Raw genomic sequence first — 14,676 nt, 5'->3', positions numbered from 1 at the left:
TATCCATCAACATGGAGGAGCTGAAGTTTCTCAGCGTCCCGAGCTATTAGATTATTTAAAAAAAGAAGAATTTCAAGGACGTTAATATGAAAAATAACGTCAGGCGCACGGTTGCACAGGCTGTAGGGTTACCAGGTAGGTATTATTTTTTTATATTTTATATATTATTATTATTCAAAACCGTTGATGTGTGTCCACCAAGCCAAGCGCGGGCAAACAAACGGCGTTCAGATATTATTATTAATAATAATAATAATAATAATAATAATAGTTTGTTTTGGGTTAGTCTAGGGGTTAGGTGGTAGGGCTTATGGTAGATATATAATTTGTTATATTGTTGTTTCCAGAGTTTTCTTTTGTCTGCGCTGAGACCAGTGTCTTGTTATATTTTAATAAATGTCTTTTTTTTTTTTTTTTAATAATTCGCAAATGTTATTGATTATATCGCAGTAATAAATATTAAGGATGACAACTCTGGCTGAATTTTGTGTTTTTAAAGATGTGAGTTTGAGTGTACTATTAAACATGCCGAAAACGTCGCGAAAATTTGGGAGCAAAAAGTCAAAATATTTATTTTTGATACGCTTATATAAAAGACACACTCAGACAAAATTCGTTTTTATTATTATTATTATTATTATTATTATTATTATTATTATTATTATTATTATTTCCATTCTTCGCTTCTCTCCTCTTTCATTTTTGTTAACGTTTTCTCGATTTTTTCCCGCACTTTTCTCCCGCCCCGGGCCTCGGCGTGCTGCTGCTCCTCGTTGCAGATTTTCCGGGACACCCGCATCTGCAGATCGTCGATCCGCTGCTGAACTTCGACGGTAAGGTGATGTTTAGCCCCGAGTTTGTGTCGATAATCTGAGGGGAGGGGAGAAGAGAAAGCGATTAGGGGTGAGGAGAGATACGAGGTTTAAAATTAAATGAGGGTCTCCCCCACACAGGAGTGCGTTTGGATCTTGTAATTATCATTATAATTTGTTTATTGTCCCAATGCGGCGGTCTTGGTTTACAGTCGCAGTCTGTGGCGGTTTTTCACCGTCTCTATCAATAACTGCTCTAGAGGAAAAAAACAAAAAACGACCAGTTGTGAATGTGTTTTTTAGACCGCGAAGTGCCGTTAATAATGCTATTTTCTCACCCGTGGGGAAAAAAAAATAATGATTAAACAATACAGACCAGATTATAATGAGGTCTCTGACCAAACACACAGGCAACCCGGCCTTTCGTGTCAGAATTTGTTTTGTTTTTCCCGCTGTCCGGTCCTGATTACCTTTCACTGTGCGCTGGAGTATCGCCACCGCTTCCAGCTCCATGATGCAAACGAGAGGGAGCGGGATCTGAGAGAGAGAGAGAGGGAGAGAGAGAGAGAGAGAGAGAGAGAGAGAGACGGAGACGGAGAGGGAGAGAGAGAGAGAGACAGAGAGAGAGAGAGAGAGGGAGAGGGAGAGAGAGAGAGACTCAACACAGCTCTTACATTAATTTATAATTAGAATGCAGACAAGTTGAATTAAGAAATATTAAGACACATTAAAACACACACACAGGGAGTCAGTAGACAGACACTCACAGACAGCCAGACTCACAGACAGACAGACAAACAGACACAGACAGACTCACTCACAGACAGACTCACACTCACAGACAGACAGACAGACAGACTCACTCACAGACAGACTCACACTCACAGACAGACAGACAGACTCACTCACAGACAGACTCACACTCACAGACAGACTCACTCACAGACAGACACACACACACACACACACACAGACAGACTCACAAACACACACACAGACAGACACACACACACAGACTCACAGACGTCTTGCACGCCACCTCATGCTTCATGATAAATGTCTTGTAGGTTGGATCCTGTGAACAATTAGTTAAAAACAAGAAAAATAATGATCATTAAAAAGCACAACAGAGTCATCGAAACGCAAAACTCACACAAATGATTAACATGCGTACAAATCTGAGTGTGTGTGTGTGTGTGAGGGTGTATCTCACCTGTGTGTGTGCAGATGTATCTCACCTGTGTGTGTGTGTGCAGGTGTGTTGCAGGTAGGTGTATCTCACCTGTGTGTGTGTGCAGGTGTATCTCCCCTGTGTGTGTGCAGGTGTGTTGCAGGTAGGTCTATCTCACCTGTGTGTGTGTGCGTGCAGGTGTATCTCCCCTGTGTGTGTGCAGGTGTGTTGCAGGTAGGTCTATCTCACCTGTGTGTGTGTGCAGGTGTATCTCCCCTGTGTGTGTGCAGGTGTGTTGCAGGTAGGTCTATCTCACCTGTGTGTGTGTGCAGGTGTATCTCCCCTGTGTGTGTGCAGGTGTGTTGCAGGTAGGTCTATCTCACCTGTGTGTGTGTGCAGGTGTATCTCACCTGTGTGAGCAGGTCGATGTGGTAGCCCCTCTTGTGTGCTGCTTTCCACTTTTCTAAGTGCCTCGTCACCCCGTACACAGCATGCATCATACTGAAGGGATCTGCAGAGCGGAGAGGGAGAGGAGAGAGGGAGAGGGAGAGGGAGAGGGAGAGAGGGGAGAAAGGAGAGGGGGTCACGCTGTCACATGATGTGAATGGAACGAGGGAAGGCGGACCGAACACAGAGCCACTCCGAGCGACTGAAGCAAGAACACAGTGCGAGACTGAAGAAGGAGACTCACCCTTAGAGGTGTCTGCAGGGGGAGTGGTGGACTGGGGAAGGGGAAAAAAAACAAGTTTAGTGTCAACAGAACAGACAGACAAACATTGATTTAGCAATAAAAAAGACTTACAGCACATGGAATTCAATATGTTAACACGGGAACATTATTCAGCAGCTTTCACTGGACTCTATGAAGCTGAGGGAGTTCATTCTATATAGAGGGGGTGGAATTCAATATGTTAACAAGGGAACATTATTCAGCAGCTTTCATTGGACTCTATGAAGCTGAGGGAGTTCATTCTATATAGAGGGGGTGGAATTCAATATGTTAACAAGGGAACATTATTCAGCAGCTTTCATTGGACTCTATGAAGCTGAGTGAGTTCATTCTATATAGAGGGGGTGGAATTCAATATGTTAACAAGGGAACATTATTCAGCAGCTTTCATTGGACTCTATGAAGCTGAGTGAGTTCATTCTATAAGGAAAACCTTATGCCAGAGCTGTGTGTGTCTAATATAGATAGATAGATAGATAGATAGATGTGACACTGCACATTTGTAACCAATGGAAATGCACAAGGCAGCAGGATGAGGGAATCTGCTCTCTTAGATGCTGCGAGAGTCTGTATTTTGTTGGGTGCTACAACACTGTTTGGCCAGAGCTGTGTGTCTCCTTCCTGCTTACACTGGCAGCAGCCTCAGCCTCCTCCGCACTCTCCTCTGCGATGGGAGAGAGGGACCCCGCACGTCTAGAGAAAGGGGGGGAGAGGGACCCCGCAGGTCTAGAGAGAGGGGGAGAGAGGGACCCCGCAGGTCTGCCGCAGGAGCTAGAGAGAGGGACAGACACAAACATTATAAGAGACGCAGACACACCACAGACTAGCTGATATAAAACTGAGGTACAGGGAGAGGGGAGAGGGAGGAGGGAGGGTCTGTCACACAGAGACGAGAGAACGAAACACAACACGATCACAGGGAGACGCACCCCACACTTAGAAACATATTATAAGAGACACAGACACACCACAGACTAGCTGATATAAAACTGAGGTACGGGGAGAGGGGAGAGGGAGGAGGGAGGGTCTGTCACACAGAGACGAGAGAACGAAACACACTCTCAACACGATCACAGGGAGACGCACCCCACACTTAGAAACATATTATAAGAGACACAGACACACCACAGACTAGCTGATATAAAACTGAGGTACAGGGAGGAGGGAGGGTCTGTCACACAGAGACGAGAGAACGAAACACGCTCTCAACACGATCACAGGGAGACGCACCCCACACTTAGAAACATATTATAAGAGACACAGACACACCACAGACTAGCTGATATAAAACTGAGGTACGGGGAGAGGGAGGAGGGAGGGTCTGTCACACAGAGAGACGAGAGAACGAAACACACTCTCAACACGATCACAGGGAGACGCACCCCACACTTAGAAACATATTATAAGAGACACAGACACACCACAGACTAGCTGATATAAAACTGTGGTACGGGGAGAGGGGAGAATCAGTTATTGCTCCAGACCCCTAATGTATAAAAACCTCTCTCTCGTTTTTAGCGTAAATGAAACCGGTTTGTATGACACTGACCTGGTGGACGGCGTCTGTTCTGAATCGTCCATTGTGAAATACTGGAGCAGAGGAGCCGGGTCACCTTGTTTGGACGCGCCGCTGTCGCCGCGGTTACCAGAGCCCAGGTGTTCCGGAACGTCTCCAGTCCAGTGTCTCGGAGTTCCGGAGTTCTTTCAGGTATTTTCTGTAATAGGTATCCACTCTGTGTTTGAATGCTGTGTGAGTGTTTATATATATATATATAGAGAGAGAGAGAGAGAGAGAGAGAGAGAGAGAGCATGTCATTTGAAGCCAGTTGAATTGACTGAAACAGAGGCTTCAATCGAAGTGATTTGTTGCCTCTGTGAGCTCGTTTTGACAGAATGCTGCGGATTGCACGTTTTGATCAGCGACCCGCGTGGGACTTGATTAAAAGGGAATTGGGAATTGATTTTACAGAGACATTGGAATTAAAAAGCAGGGGCTGGACCCCCGACCCTTGGTTTGCACGGGTTCGAAGTGAACCGAGCCACAGACCCAACAAACACGACAGGACTTCAGATCAACGGCTGCAATGAAAGCATCACCTCGTTTCTGAAGAGCCTGCTTGTTTTTTTTTTTTAATTGGTTATTTCTCCATTCAGAAAGAATAAAATTAAAAAAAATTGCTGATGATAATTTGGAGTATGTCTCTATGTGTGTGTATCAGTGTGTGTGTGTCAGTGTGTGCATGTATGTCTCAGTGTATGTGTGTCAGTGTGTCTCTGTGTGTGTTTCAGTGTGTGTGTGTCAGTGTGTGTGTTTGTGTGTCTCTGTGTGTCTCAGTGTATGTGTGTCAGTGTGTGTGTGTTTTTCAGTGTGTGTGTGTGTCTTAGTGTGTGTCTGCATGTCCGTGTTCATCAGTGTGTCTGCGTGTGCGTGTGTACCTCATTATATGAAAACATGCATCCACCCCCATGAAAAAATACAAATGAAACAATAGTGGATGCGGATGCATTGTGTGCTGTGAATGCTGGCACAGTCACGATGATGAGAACAATCACCACCCAGCACCTGTTACAATCCACTCGATTGTGTGCGACCGCCACACCTGCCCCCCCGGCTCACACAGCTGACAGCTCAGTGTCGGGGTGCCGCGGGGGGTGGGGGGTGGGGTGCTCTGTGTTACTGATAGTGTTAGTGGGATAAGGCTGCTGCTGCGAGTCGGGCAGACACACAGACACACACGGAAACACACAGACACAAATAGACAGATACATAGACTCAAACAAACACACAGAAACACACCAATACATGGACACAAACAGAAACACAAGCAGACACACACTGACACACAGACATACATAGACACAAACAAACACACAGATACATACACACAAAAACACAGACACAAACAAAAACAGACACACACACACTGAGACGTACACAAGCACACCGACACACACTGTAAGACGTGCACACAAGCACACACACACTGTGAGATGTACACACACTGACACACAAACTGTGAGATGTACACACACTGACACACACACTGTGAGATGTACACACACTGAGATGTACACACACTGACACGCACACTGTGAGACACACACACACACACACACACACTACATGTAAATGGTATTCATTGGCAGCATGCCTCTGATACAGCCTTGAATGTTGAGAGCGCCTCTCTTCTTGTTTACAGTCACTCTGTGTGTGTCAGCTGCCCTCCCTCAACACACTCGAGTCACGCGCGCTCCACAACCAAACCCCATTACTATTTCACTTCATGTAACTCCGGCTGGCTTTCCTGGAGGTTTGTTTTAAGGCTTGCTCTTCATCCTGGTCCACTTCTGTGATTGAAGATGATCTGAATGGATTTCTGCAGCTACCCCCCCCACCACCTTGCTTTCATTACTTCACCTTGCGTGGTTGTTGCGCAGTCATTTTAACAAAACAAAGACGGAGCGAGCACGTGTCAGTTTTAGACCAAAAGAAATTAGATGCCCATTTGAATCCATTTTAATAGTTTTAATAAAATGAGGATAATGAAAAGATTTGCTTTGTATTTGTATTGTTAAATTAGAAATCCTGATCGCTCTCTGTTACACCTGCACTTCCTGGATCGCTTCCCCCAACCTCATTCGTTTTATTCTCGTTGTATTAAAACGAAACAAAAACAAAAACAACAAGGAGCAATTTCAAACAGTAACGTGTTTGTTTTTTTGTGTGATTTTTATTTTAAATTATTTTTATTATTATTATTTTTTTTTTTTGGTTTCGTTCTCATTTTTCAAGGCACAGAATATAGAGAATACAGAACAGTTACCAGTGACCCAAAAAATTACAATTAAAAAACAGACAGGTGCTGACTGGGGCGTCGCTTCTAGCAGAGCAAATCCCTCAGGTCTCCCCTTTTGTGTATTTCCATTCGCTACACAGCTCTGAAACGTGCAGTTATATATACATTATATACACATTATATATATATACACACACACACACAGGGCTGGGAATCAGACTCCTGTCGCACAGCAGTGTGATCCAGTCCAGGTTTCACTGCTACCAGCTTGATCAGCCCCCAGTGTGTCTAGCTAACAAGCTCAGGTGTGTCTGATTATTAAACTCCCAGTGAAACCAGGACTGGATCACACTGCTGTGCAGCGGGAGTCTCGTTCCCAGCCCTGTATATATATATATATATATATATATATATATATATATAGCTATGGCCAAATGTTTTGCATCCCCCCTCTATATAGAATGAACTTCATAAAGCTGAATTATAGCTGCTCAATAACGTTAAGTTAACATACTGAATTCCATTTGTTTTTTTCGTTGTTTTAAATCGACTCCCATCTCCAGTTACAAATCCCCATTCCCTGTTTTTTTTTTTTTTTTAAATCAATCCCAACCCGTCGTTGATGGGAATTGCAATCCGCAGCGTTCTGTTAGAACAAGCTTCACTCAACTGGGGGGGGGGGGCAAAAATCGCTTCGCTTGAAGTCTGTGCTGCTTGCAAGCCAGTTCAAAACTACAGGCAGGGCTCCAGGCAGCACTGTGTTTTTGTAATGCTTTGCTCTCGTGTGTGTGTTCTCTTTTGAAACTGCACATTTGAGACCGACGTAACGAAGGACAGGGCAGATTTACTGAAGTGTTTGCAGGACTGCTTTGAAGAAGTGAATCATGCATAAATCACTCGCACAGACACCCTAATCATTGCAGAGACGTCAGCCAGACCTCTCATCTCCTCTCCTCTCTCTTTCTCTCATCTCCCCTCTCCTCTCTCTCCCCTCTCATCTCTCTCTCTCTCATCTCCCTCCCCTCTCTACTCCCTCCTCTCATCTCCCCTCCCCTCTCAGTTGTTTCCTCCTTTGTCTCTGTTCCTCCCGGGCCCCTCCCAGCCCGTAGCCGGGCCCCCGTTTGGTTCCTTGCGGCCCCCCCTCTCCCTCTGCCTCTTCCTCCTCTTGCTCCTCCTCCTCCTCAGCTCCTCCTGGTCCAGTCTGTCGCTCCGCGTGTCCGAGGACTCGTCGATGAAGGCAAGGTTCTCTCCGAAGTACTCCAGCGGCTGGGAGGAGGCCGAGTTGTCCGGCAGGTCCGGAACGGGCTGGTTCTGGTTCTTCTGGTTCAGCTCCTCCACTTCCGTGACCCCTGACCCCTCGGAGGAGCCGGAAGCCGATTCGCTGTCGTCTTTGTGGCGTCGCCGTCGTCGTCTTTTGCCCCGTTTGCCTCGCTCTGGAGAGGAATCCTCCTCCTCTTCCTCTTCGTCCAGCTCATCATCGTCATCCTCTTCCTCCTCGTAATACTCCTCCTCCTCCTCCTCCTCCCCCCCAGGCCCCTCCCCCGCGGCCCGGCCACGCCTCTTCCTCGCCCGCCGGACACGCCTCTTCAACCCCGCCTTGTTGAGCCGCTCGTTGAGATCCAGCCCCCGGAAATCCACTGACACGTTCTGAGTCCAGTTAGCAGCGTGAGCCGTGAGACCCTCCATCTGAGAGAGGGGAGGGGAGAGGAGGAGAGGGAGAGAGAGAGGAGGGATAGGGGCATGAGAGGGAGAGGGGAGGGGAGGGTGAGGAGAGAGGGAGACGGGGAGGAGGGAGAGAGGCGTGAGAGGGAGAGGGGGAGGAGAGGAGTGAGAGGGGGAGGAGAGGAGGGAGAGGGGAGGAGGGAGAGGGGAGGGAGAGGGGAGGGGAGGGAGAGGGGAGGGGAGAGGGAGACGGGGAGGAGAGGAGGGAGAGGGGCATGAGAGGGAGAGGAGAGAGGGAGAGGCGTGAGTGGGAGGAGGGAGAGGAGGAGGAGAGGCGTGAGAGGAGAGGCGTGAGAGGGAGAGGAGGAGAGAGGCATGAGAGGGAGAGGAGAGGAGGGAGAGAGGCGTGAGAGGGGGAGAGGAGTGGGAGGGGGAGGAGGAGGGGGAGGAGAGGGGGGATAGAGGGGAGGAGGGAGAGGAGAGGGGCATGAGAGGGAGAGGAGAGGAGGGAGAGAGGAGTGGGAGGGGGAGGAGAGGGGAGACGAGGAGGGAGAGAGGGGAGGAGGGAGAGGAGAGGGGCATGAGAGGGAGAGGAGAGGAGGGAGAGAGGCGTGGGAGGGGGAGGAGAGGGGGGGGAGGAGAGGGGGGAGACGAGGAGGAGAGGGGGGAGACGAGGAGGGAGAGAGGGGAGGAGGGAGAGGAGAGGGGCATGAGAGGGAGAGGAGAGGAGGGAGAGAGGCGTGGGAGGGAGAGGAGTTACGCATGATATGTGGACGTGTTTAATTAATTGCTCTGCTTGTTTAACACTCTTACTGAGCATAACTCACTGCCAGACTCGCATTAAATATTTACACCTCTTACCATGGCTACAGGGAAGGCAGTATAAATATACAGTAAATACAGACACACTGAGAGGCACACACACACACAGAGGCGCACAGACACACACTGAGATAGGTGCACACAGACACACACAGAGGCACACACACACACACAGAGGCACACACACACACACAGAGGCACACACAGAATCACGCTCGCTCTCTCTCACCTCTGCTCGTGTTTTCTTGGACAGCACTCTCAGCCAGTTCCCGATCATGGTTAGAATGGAAGCGAAGTACGCCATTCCCAGCAAGATCCAGAACCACACCAGCGGCTTGTACCAGTGCCCCCCCTCGACAGCATCGCCTGGGAGGGAGAGGAGGGAGGGAGGGGGGTGAGCTTCATCCACAACGTACACAGCACACAAACCAAGGTCTTACACAGCACTCCAACAAAACAAACACAAAAAACTAACAAGCTTTCTAGAAACTGAGTCAACTAGAGTTGTTTCCTCCTCTCCTCTCTCTCTCTCGTGGTACCTGCCACATAATCTCCGAAGCCCACGGTTGTCAGGGTGATGATGACGAAGTACGTGGCCTCCAGCAGGCTCCACCCCTCCACTTCCTGGAAGACGAGGGTCGGCACGGCGACGAAGAGCAGGCAGCCAATCAGGATGAAGAGCACGGCCGAGATCACGCGGATTATAGTGGGGCTGACTTTCCACTTCTGAGAGGAGAGAGGAAAGAAGCGGGTAGGAGAGGAGAGAGAAGAGAAAAGGGGAGTGAGAGAGAGAGAGAGATTGGAGATCTTTAACAAGCCATGGCTAGCCACTCTCCTTCAGAAAGGGGTTTCCAGTTTTCCCTTACCAGGAACACATCCTCGATTTTCCCGATCCCCCTCCGGAGGCCCGTTCCCAGCTGGTCTCCCACTCCGGCCAGCAGAAACCCGAACATCGGGATGCCAATCAGCGCGTAGAAAATACAGAAGATCTGACCGCCCTCCGTCTTCGGAGAGATATTCCCAAATCCTGGAAATCGGCAAAGAGAGAAAGGAGATCAGCGTTATTGAAACTAGAAGAGACAGAGTCAAGCAGACCAGCGTTTGGGCTCCAGTGCCTTCATCAGTGTGATTATTGAAACTAGAAGAGACCGAGTCAAGCAGACCAGCGTTTGGGCTCCTGTGCCTTCATCAGTGTGATTATTGAAACTAGAAGAGACCGAGTCAAGCAGACCAGCGTTTGGGCTCCAGTGCCTTCATCAGTGTATTGAAACTAGAAGAGACCGAGTCAAGCAGACCAGCGTTTGGGCTCCAGTGCCTTCATCAGTGTGATTATTGAAACTAGAAGAGACCGAGTCAAGCAGACCAGCGTCTGGGCTCCAGTGCCTTCATCAGTGTATTGAAACTAGAAGAGACCGAGTCAAGCAGACCAGCGTCTGGGCTCCAGTGCCTTCATCAGTGTGATTATTGAAACTAGAAGAGACCGAGTCAAGCAGACCAGCGTCTGGGCTCCAGTGCCTTCATCAGTGTTATTGAGAGGAGCGTTTGGGCTCCAGTGCTTGGTCAGTGTTATTAGGAGCAGTGTTTGGGCTCCAGTGCTTGGTCAGTGTTATTGAGTGCAGCGTTTGGGCTCCAGTGCTTGGTCAGTGTTATTGAGAGGAGTGTTTGGGCTCCAGTGCTTGGTCAGTGTTATTAGGAGCAGCGTTTGGGCTCCAGTGCTTGGTCAGTGTTATTGAGGTGACGCTGTGTTACCGATGGTGGTGATGATGGTCCCAGAGAAGAAGAACGCGGTCGGCAGGTCCCAGCGGCTCGTGAAGTTGGTGGAGTTGCTGACGGGGTCGACGCCCGAGCCCACCGCCTCCACCACATCCTGACACACAGAGAGACACGGGGACAGAGAGAGACACGGGGACAGAGAGACACGGGGACAGACAGAGACACGGGGGCACAGGGACAGAGACACAGGGACACATCAGTACAATTGCCTCCAAACTGTCTCTCCCAGCCTCACCCTCTACTATTCCCTCTCTTCAATCTCCCAGTCCCTTCCAGTACTCCCATTCCCTCTCTGCATCTCCCAGCCCTCCCATCCCCCCTCACCTCTATGAGCTGCTCCAGTTCCCCCCCTCCTCTCTATGAGCTGGTCCAGTCCCTCCCTCCTCTTCTGTAAGGACTGGTCCGGTCCCCCCCTCCTCTCCTCTATGAGCTGGTCAGTCCCTCCCTCCTCTATGAGCTGCTCCAGCCCAGTCCCCCCCCTCCTCTCTATGAGCTGGTCTGGTCCCCCCCTCCTCACCTCTATGAGCTGGTCCAGTCTCTGGGGGCTGACGCAGCCGTGCTCCCCGAGGAACAGCGCCTTCTTGTGGGCGATGTCTCCGTGCTGCTGGGTCTCCCGCGGCTTCTCCAGCGCCTGGAACACCAGCGCCCCCCCCACCAGGTACAGCAGCACCCCTGTGAAGATGGCCAGCAGGGTCTTCTTCCGCATGGCTCTGCGGGACCTCCCCCTGCCCGCCACTCTCAGAACCAGCTACCTGGGACAGGGACAGGGGTGCAGGGGGGGCGTGCCATCGACCGGGCTGCTCAAAACTCACTGTAGAGAGGGAGGGCGAGAGAGAGGGAGGGAGGGAGGGAGGGGGGGAGAGAGAGGGAGAGAGAGAAAGAGGGAGGAGGGAGGGAGAGACAGCCAAAAGAATATGACATTTATAAAACACAAGCGTTATAAAGAAACAGAGACACACACAGACGCAGCAGCCCAAAGAATAAGATATCTTTTAAAACAGGCGTCAAACTCCAGCCCTCGAAGGACGCGGGGTCTCCTGGTTTTCATTCAAACTTAAACCCTCCATTAACACAGTTGATCTCATTATTTGTTCAATTTGACGTTTTTCATATTTTTCCAGGTCTTTTACAATTGAAGGTTTTAAAAACGCACTTGATTCGAGCTACAATACCCGTGAAACATTTCGAGGCCTGGGAGAGAAGTGTTAAATGCGTCCAGTTAATCAAATAATTAGACCAATTAAGTAATTGAGAGCTCTGGTGGAATGAAAGCCAGAAGACACCGCGGCCCCCCAGGAGCTGAGTTTGACACCCCTGACTTAAAACAAATAAAAATTATTTAATTAATTAAAACACACATCTCCAGACTACAAGCGTGCGTTAATCATACTGATATAAAGAAACAGAGAGAGAGAGAGAGACACACAGGAGCCCAAAGAATAAGATATCATTTAAAACAAATACAAATTAATTAATTAAAACACATCTCCAGACTACAAGCGTGCGTTAATCATACTGATATAAAGAGAGAGAAAGAGAGAGATACACAGGAGCCCAAAGAATAAGATATCATTTAAAAAACAACAACAATAATAATAATAATAATAATAATAATAATTCATTTCCAGACTACAAGCATGCATTAAATCTTACCTGATATAAAGAAACAGAGAGAGAGAGAGAGAGAGATACACAGGAGCCCAAAGAATAAGATATCACTTAAAAAACAATAATTTATTTCCAGACTACAAGCATGCGTTAAATCTTACCCGATATAAAAAAACAGGGAGAGAGAGAGAGAGAGGGAGAGCCGCAGACAGGGAGTGGGTCCAGGAGTCAGGCAGCAGGCAGGATCTCAGAGCTGGGTGTGCAGCAGTCCTGTGCAGAGCAGAGAGACCTGGAGTGACACGGAGCTGGCTGTGCTGCTCACACACACACACACACACGCTACACTGAGAGAGGGACAGGGAGGAGTGGGGGTAGAGAGGAGGAGGAGAGGCTAGGCTGCTTTGCTCAGCTGCAGTCAGTCAATCAAGTTTATTGCTTTTTCTATTCCTTCTTCCCTCGCTTCAGGATTATAATGAAGTGTTATAACATGCGTCCACATTGAGAGACACCGAGACACACACAGTGAGAGACACACACAGTGAGAGACACACACAGAGACACCGGGGCACACACAGTGAGAGACACACACAGAGACACCGGGACACACACAGTGAGAGACACACACAGAGACACCGAGACACACAGTGAGAGACACACACAGAGACACCGGGACACACAGTGAGAGACACACACAGAGACACCGGGACACACACAGTGAGAGACACACACAGAGACACCGGGACACACACAGTGAGAGACACTGAGACACACAGTGAGAGACACACACAGAGACACCGGGACACACAGTGAGAGACACAGAGACAGTGAGAGACACCGAGACACACACACTGAGAGACACCGGGACACACACACTGAGAGACACACAGTGAGAGACAGACACACACAGTGAGACACAGACACACAGTGAGACAGACACACACAGTGAGACAGACACACACAGTGAGAGACACACACAGACACTCGCACTGAGACACACACACACACACACAGACAGACACCAAGACACACACGCTGAGAGACAGACAGTGAGAGACACACACAATACAGGAGGTACACCCAGCCAGTCCCCCTGCAGCACTCTGCCCCCTAGTGGTGCTCAGAAACACTACATTAGTTGTAACTGAGGGAGGAGGCTTGTTTGAGAGGGTGACACACCCAGCCTTCTCCTGTGAGCTCTGTGTGTGTGTGTGTGTGTGTGTATGACGTGTCAGTCAGTGTGTCAGTCAGTCTGTGTGTGTGTGTGTGTGTCGGTGTCAGTCTGTCTGTATGACATGTCTGTGTTAGTCAGTCTGTCTGCGTGTCGTAATATAAAGTGAATTGTATATTATGATGATGTATGTATTTTGGGTTTCAATGGATTTTAAATTGAGTGATGCGCCATTTAAAAAAAAAACAACAAAAAAAAAAGATCAGCAGAAACCTGAATGACAGAAATTCTCATTATTAAAGAGCGAGTGACTCAGCCTCAAACCTGGACTGGACATGCCATGCATTACACTCCACTGCTGAATTCACAAATCCTTTCAAACTTGTAGAAAATGTAGAATATATATATAGAGAGAGTTTTGTTTTTTAAAGGATGAGCTCAGACAGCACTCTCTCCCCTCCCCTCCCCTCTCCGTCTCTCCCCTCCCTCCCCTCTCTCCCCTCCCCTCTCTCTCCTCGCTCTCTCCCTCACCGTCTCTCCCCTCCCCTCTCTCTCCCTCCCTGTCTCTTTCTTCTTGCTGTCTACCTCCCCTCCCTCTCTCCTTGCTCCCTCTCTTCCTCACCGTCTCTCCCCTCGCTCCCTCACCGTCTCTCAGCATTATCCAGCTAATGAATGCATCTCAAGTCTGGCGAGACGTGGGTATCATCTTGTGAGCAGGCTTGCATTTCAAGATAATCAGATTCTTCACACGGGTTAATGCCTTTTTAAAAAAAAAAAAAAAAAAAAAAAAGGTAAGAGTCTGAATTAGGATCTGAAAGAGAAGTTCTTTTAAAACCGTCAAACAAATAAAAAGTCTGGCGTCTCAATGGAGGGGGGGGGGGGGGGGAGGGGGGTTTCACAGAAATCCTCAAAGTGAAGCTCGTCGATATTATAAGTGAATCACGCGTTACTCTACCCGCACCGGGACTAGAGAGGCACGGATAAGGACATGAATGCGGCATCGCGGTCTTTTCTTAATTTATAATATGTTTGTCTCTTTGCCACAAGTGATACCAAAGTGCTCACAAGACCACAGTGTTATAAAACAAGACAGACAGGATCAACTGGACTGAACTGATATAAAACAAGACAGA

General features: G+C 48.7%; 1 protein-coding gene and 1 long non-coding RNA gene across 2 annotated transcripts; one reads left to right on the top strand and one right to left on the bottom strand.

Annotated features, from left to right (window-relative positions):
* On the top strand, window positions 1–4,887 carry LOC131729783 (uncharacterized). Its single transcript, XR_009323715.1, has 4 exons — window positions 1–135; window positions 780–833; window positions 4,232–4,421; window positions 4,683–4,887. It is a non-coding gene; the product is annotated as an uncharacterized LOC131729783 (long non-coding RNA).
* A 1,249-nt stretch (window positions 4,888–6,136) lies between these two features.
* Window positions 6,137–12,828, bottom strand: LOC131729782 (potassium channel subfamily K member 4-like). Its single transcript, XM_059019991.1, has 7 exons — window positions 12,537–12,828; window positions 11,285–11,578; window positions 10,744–10,861; window positions 9,861–10,021; window positions 9,534–9,720; window positions 9,224–9,360; window positions 6,137–8,196 (listed from the first exon to the last, which is right to left on the bottom strand). The coding sequence occupies exons 2-7, from the start codon at window positions 11,471–11,473 to the stop codon at window positions 7,567–7,569; spliced, it is 1,422 nt and encodes a 473-aa protein (XP_058875974.1). The 5' UTR covers window positions 11,474–11,578; window positions 12,537–12,828; the 3' UTR covers window positions 6,137–7,566.
* Between the last annotated feature and the right edge of the window lie 1,848 nt (window positions 12,829–14,676).

This window comes from Acipenser ruthenus, unplaced genomic scaffold, assembly GCF_902713425.1.
Source record: "Acipenser ruthenus unplaced genomic scaffold, fAciRut3.2 maternal haplotype, whole genome shotgun sequence".
NCBI classification, from domain to species: Eukaryota; Metazoa; Chordata; class Actinopteri; order Acipenseriformes; family Acipenseridae; genus Acipenser; species Acipenser ruthenus.
Note: the sequence above shows the minus strand (reverse complement) of the source record. Positions and strands in the feature narration are given on the sequence as shown.